This window comes from Asterias rubens, chromosome 21 (assembly GCF_902459465.1).
Source record: "Asterias rubens chromosome 21, eAstRub1.3, whole genome shotgun sequence".
NCBI classification, from domain to species: domain Eukaryota; kingdom Metazoa; phylum Echinodermata; class Asteroidea; order Forcipulatida; family Asteriidae; genus Asterias; species Asterias rubens.
Genome location: NC_047082.1, coordinates 11,594,008 through 11,599,072, shown reverse-complemented (window position 1 = coordinate 11,599,072; position 5,065 = coordinate 11,594,008). Strand labels below are relative to the sequence as shown.

Here is a 5,065-nt window from a genome sequence, read left to right as displayed (position 1 = left end):
ATTTTTATGCACAATTTGACCTTTAACAACTTTAAAATATCAAATAAAAGTAAACCACTAAACAAAATATATTAATTAAAGAACATCATTCTGAAACTGTTAAATTTACTCAAATATTTTTGTATGTAGCATTTCTTGAGCAATTAGTAATGTTTTAGAATGAAATAAAATTATAAAATTTAATGTTACTAAAATTTGCCTCGTTGTGGCAGATTTATCAAAGCGCGCCCTCTACCTCTTTTACATGTGGCTTCTGTGCTAGTTGCGAACCCTCGGTAAATCACGAATTAAAATTGCTTAGAAATAACAAATAGCTTTAAATTAGCTTGATTATTTTATGTTTAAATAGTAGTGGAATAAATAATGTTGGGTACGAGTTATGAATTTGTAGTATAAGAGACTTTTAAGATGTTAAAAAATTAGAATGTTTCTTGTCATGTAATTGAACATTAACAAATTCCGGTTTACCTGGCAAATGCACACTGCCCCCAGAGACAGCAGTGCGCGTTCTGTCGTCCAGCGGAGCGTGTCTTCCGAGCAATTTCTAGCTCAATGCCTCCTAATAATATGGCAACTGTAGGGTCTTCTAAGTTAATTAAAACCCTGACAATAGTTGAATAAGGAGATGATTTAAAAATGAAGGTGTTTTTTATTTTGCTTCCCCAAATAATTGGCCCCCGAATTTTTGAAATTTTGAATTGAAATTCCACAAAAAAAGTCACTACACTAGATTTGTTTAAATCTTTGGCTAGGTTTTGCCTTTAATATTTAGTTTTATTAGCATTGTTGTCATGGTTGTGATGGCGAATAAAATGTATGATTTTGTGCTTGATTGAGTGAGGTAATATTTAAAATGTAAATCACATAAGGGGGAGGGGGTTTAAACTTTTATGTATAATTTTATGAAGAATCTCTCCTCTACGTCTAAATCTTTGACTCTTTTGACTCTGAGACACAACATGTTGAGCTACTGTAACTGATGATCACATGTTTGTTGACTGAACATGCTGAAACTGAAAGCTATGAATTTGGGCCCACATAGATTAAGTCTTAAGATGAAAAACGGAAGAAAACACTGAAGAGTGAATGATGGAGACTTTCGGGACACCACCGCATGCACTGTACCTCTTTTTTGTCCTTGAAATTTTAAATCTGTTAAATTATTAAACAGTAAATATTTAAGAAAAAGAAGTAGGGTAGCGGTGGGGGGGGGGAGGGGGGCTATCATCAAGGTACCCAGCTACTGGGTCCAAGACAAGACTCAATGCAATCAATAAAAATTTATCGTATTATTTTGTTTTTACAGAGAAAACGCCAAAATGCAGAACGAAGCCGGTGAATACGTAGATCTCTACACCCCACGTAAATGGTGAGTTTAATATCTAGACCCACACACGGCAAAAATCATTAAGAGAAAAACCATACAATGCCAGGGCTGTATGCTTTGGTTTTGAAAGGGCAAGGGCACCAAGGTATTTTCTTCTTGGTAATGGGCACCCTATGATGAAATTGCGAATTTCTACTGTAGCATTTCAAGGGCACCAAGGCAATTACCAAGGGGCACAGGAGGCAATCACCTTCGTTGCCTCCGTGAAGTATCAGGCCTGGAATGCCCTAAATTGCAAAGTAAGGCTTTCAAAACCAAAGTAAACACCAAGTGGAAATCATTTCGAAGACCCCGTTTCAATTCAGCGTGCTTCGGCCAAACATCCAAAGGTTTTGCTCCATAATGCCCCACAGTTATGAAACATCCTGGGTAGAACCCTTGTTTTGTTGTCCTATGACATAACGTTCCTATTATTGAGAGGTAAGTTGGCCAGCCCCCAACGATCTTGTTGAAGCAAGAGTTGACTGTACACATTTCAGAAGTGAACAAACTGTCCTCTTAATTAATAATAATATTAATAATGAAACAGTTTTTATATAGCGCAAAATTACAACAAAGTCTCAAAGCGCTTTTGGTTTGATTAGTAATAAAAAAGAGTAATTGTTTTCTTCTTCTCTCTGCAGTTCTGCCAGCAAGAACATTATCAACGCCAAGGACCATGCTGCTATTCAGATCAACATAGCTGAGGTATATTACTATAATAATAATAATATAATAATGTAGGTATTTATATAGCGCCTTTAACAAAGATCAAAGCGCTGAACAGTGAATAAAACAAGAACAAAGCGAGAAGGGAGAGAAAAACAGAACAACAAAAAGGATTAATGACGAGGCTGATTGAAGAAGTAGGTTTTGAGTACAGTTTTGAAAATGGCAGTTGAAGATGATTCCCTGATGAGTTTGGGTAATTTGTTCCATTCCTTCGGCCCAGCCAGAGAAAAAGACTTGGAGCCGGCAGATCGAGAAGGCCTTTGCTCACAGAGAAGGGATTTATCAGAGGAGGAGCGCAGACCTTCTCTGCCAGGTGTATAAGAAGACAATAGATCAGAAAGATAATTTGCTCACCAAGCTGTGCATAATTGCAGTCTTTTTGCTTCGCGCTGGGGGTGTGAATTATGATGGTTTATGTTAGTGTCGTTTGTTATTAAAGATGATCTTCCCATCAAGGAAGTTTGGCAAACTCTCACAAGGAAATATGAACCAAGCGATCGCAAAGGCCAATCTCTCTCATACAAACGTTGGTTTATTGTCTATGAATATGAACCACACAAATCAACAAATTATTATTCAGTAACTAGACGACAATACTTATTCTAGTCATTGTGAAATCAGCCGTTTACTTAGGGGGGGGGTGGGGGTGGTTGAACCAATGTGATTTCAAGACCTTCAGTCTATCCACTGACCACGGTGTCGTCGTGACTCTGCTGTGTTGAGCTAGAGATGCATTTTTGCATTAACCCTATTTGACATGGCTCCAATTGGGAGCATTGGAAACAACTAAAGGAAATTTGGAAAGGGGCTAAACTGCCGGTTAAACATCCCAAGTCTATGTTCGGGCCTGATACTTCACGAAGACAACAAAGGCGATTGCCTCCGTGCCCCTGGTCATTGCCTTGATGCCCTTGAACTGCTCCGGTAGAAACTTACAATTTCCTCGCAGGGTGCCCTTTTATACCAAGAAGAAAATGCCTTGGTGCCCTTGCATACAGGCCTGTAAGGTTCATCATTCAATATAATGTTGATAATAATTGTGTGAACGATTTATTTGCAGGTTGACCCAACCAATGGCCATTATAATGGTAGCTTCAAGACATATGCTATCTGCGGGGCCATCAGAACCATGGTAAGTAGAAATCAAATCATTTGGGCCTGTCAAATCTTGTTTGAATCAGGTTGACATGCACCTATTTTGTGACTTGGGGTGACAGTAAACATATTCCGCATGACGTGGAACATCAGTGTCTTGCTGACGGGACTGATGGTAGAACTAAATAAACGGCAACTTTTGTCGGAGTTGAGGCTTTGCATAATCCAATAATATCCTCTGTGAAAGATAAGACGGCACTGAATCAAAGCAAGTTGATTTGTTCTCCAGTGCACTCTTCAACATCAAGGGCTCCATCCATAATTTTACACTTTCAGTATGGGACTTCAAACAGGTGGACTGACAGTGTCCAAGCCTCACCTGAGAAACTGCCTTGGTGACATCAGATGAAATGTCTTAAATGCAATTGCACAATTCATGGGCGTCATCACCTTAGAGAAATCTTCCTTTCTAAAACCATTTTGGGAGTCCTAATCCCCTTGTGTTGTTACCTTGCAGTATGAATGTTAAAAGATTGTTACAAAATTGTTTTTCTTTTTGAACTGTTTATCCTCAGGGGGAGTCGGATGATTGCATCAACAGACTAGCTCTCGCGGATAACATTGTAGCCAAGTAAGTTCTCACCAAATATCAAACATGAACAAGCTACAGTGAACCTGATTCCAGTCATCCCATTCATTACTCCTTTTAAAACGTCGAAGACAGTGTCAATGCTCAAATTTTTGGGGAAAATCCAGAGGGCTTGCAGCTCAAAAATGTTGCTGCCCCGGAGAATCTGTTTCAAGACCGGAATCAAAACGAGAATAATACTATCTTTACAGTTTCACATTTGGGCCTTTTTTTGTGTAAGAACAAGCACTATCTAAGAGAAGATTAATCTCATTTTCTTATGGGTAATACTTCAATACCCAACGGAATTGAAAGACAATTGTATTTGTTAGTTAAAAATAAAAAAATGCAGTGAGTTGTTATTATTCAAAAACACAAGACTGCTAGTTTTGTGCAGTCCTTAGTTTACTGGATCTACGATAATATCACTGACCTCGGGGCCTATGATTCAGTGTTAATTTTGAGCCCCGAGTGTTAATGTTTAGTGTGATCAAAGATAATAGAGCGCCGTAGGCGCAAGATGTAAAACTCGGGCTGAAATGTGAAATCCCACTGGACGCCATTTCGGCAAGTAACTCTTTTGATACAACAATAGATTAGTGCAGACATTGACCATCTCTATCAATGGAAAACAAAACATTCACTTGCTGAAGTGGAGCACATGCGTATTTCACATTCCAACAATAGATAAAGCTTCAGTTGCGCATATGGCGCTCTATAATTTTTGGTGTGATCAACCATGTACATAAAATCACAAGCTCGTGAAAATTTAGGCGTAATCAATGGTGGAGTTGGGAGAAAATAAGTTAAAACGATGCACAATTTTCAGGATGTTATACACAATGATAAATATTCTATATTTGTATCCTTTTTGTTGATTGCTAAACGTTGTCGGTCCCTGTTTTTTGTTTTACAGGAACTTCAGTCAGTATTAGATGTTCCTAGGCAATCACAACTGAGACCAGAGGAGGTCTTCAAGCCATTGACGGAACATCAAAGTCAACTAGCTGGTTTGAAACATTTGGCTTACAGACTTTCTACACAACGACACACCAGATTGGCAACACTTGTCATGTGCAGTTGTTCCACTTGAACAGATCACATCCTGAACAAAATAAGTTTCTTGCATAAGGAAGATGATTTTTATAATGCATCTTAAGATCCTAATGTTACTATTTCCTGAACTACCAGTTAATGTTAATATCAATACTGAATAAAAATGTGTCTCAGTTGTGAAAAGTAAA

At 38.2% G+C, this 5,065-nt stretch overlaps 1 protein-coding gene across 1 annotated transcript; it reads left to right on the top strand.

Annotated features, from left to right (window-relative positions):
- The first annotated feature begins 210 nt into the window (after positions 1–210).
- LOC117304549 (40S ribosomal protein S21-like) lies at positions 211–5,065 on the top strand. Its single transcript, XM_033789073.1, has 6 exons — positions 211–275; positions 1,307–1,369; positions 2,011–2,074; positions 3,159–3,230; positions 3,769–3,824; positions 4,738–5,065. The coding sequence occupies exons 2-6, from the start codon at positions 1,320–1,322 to the stop codon at positions 4,754–4,756; spliced, it is 261 nt and encodes an 86-aa protein (XP_033644964.1). The 5' UTR covers positions 211–275; positions 1,307–1,319; the 3' UTR covers positions 4,757–5,065.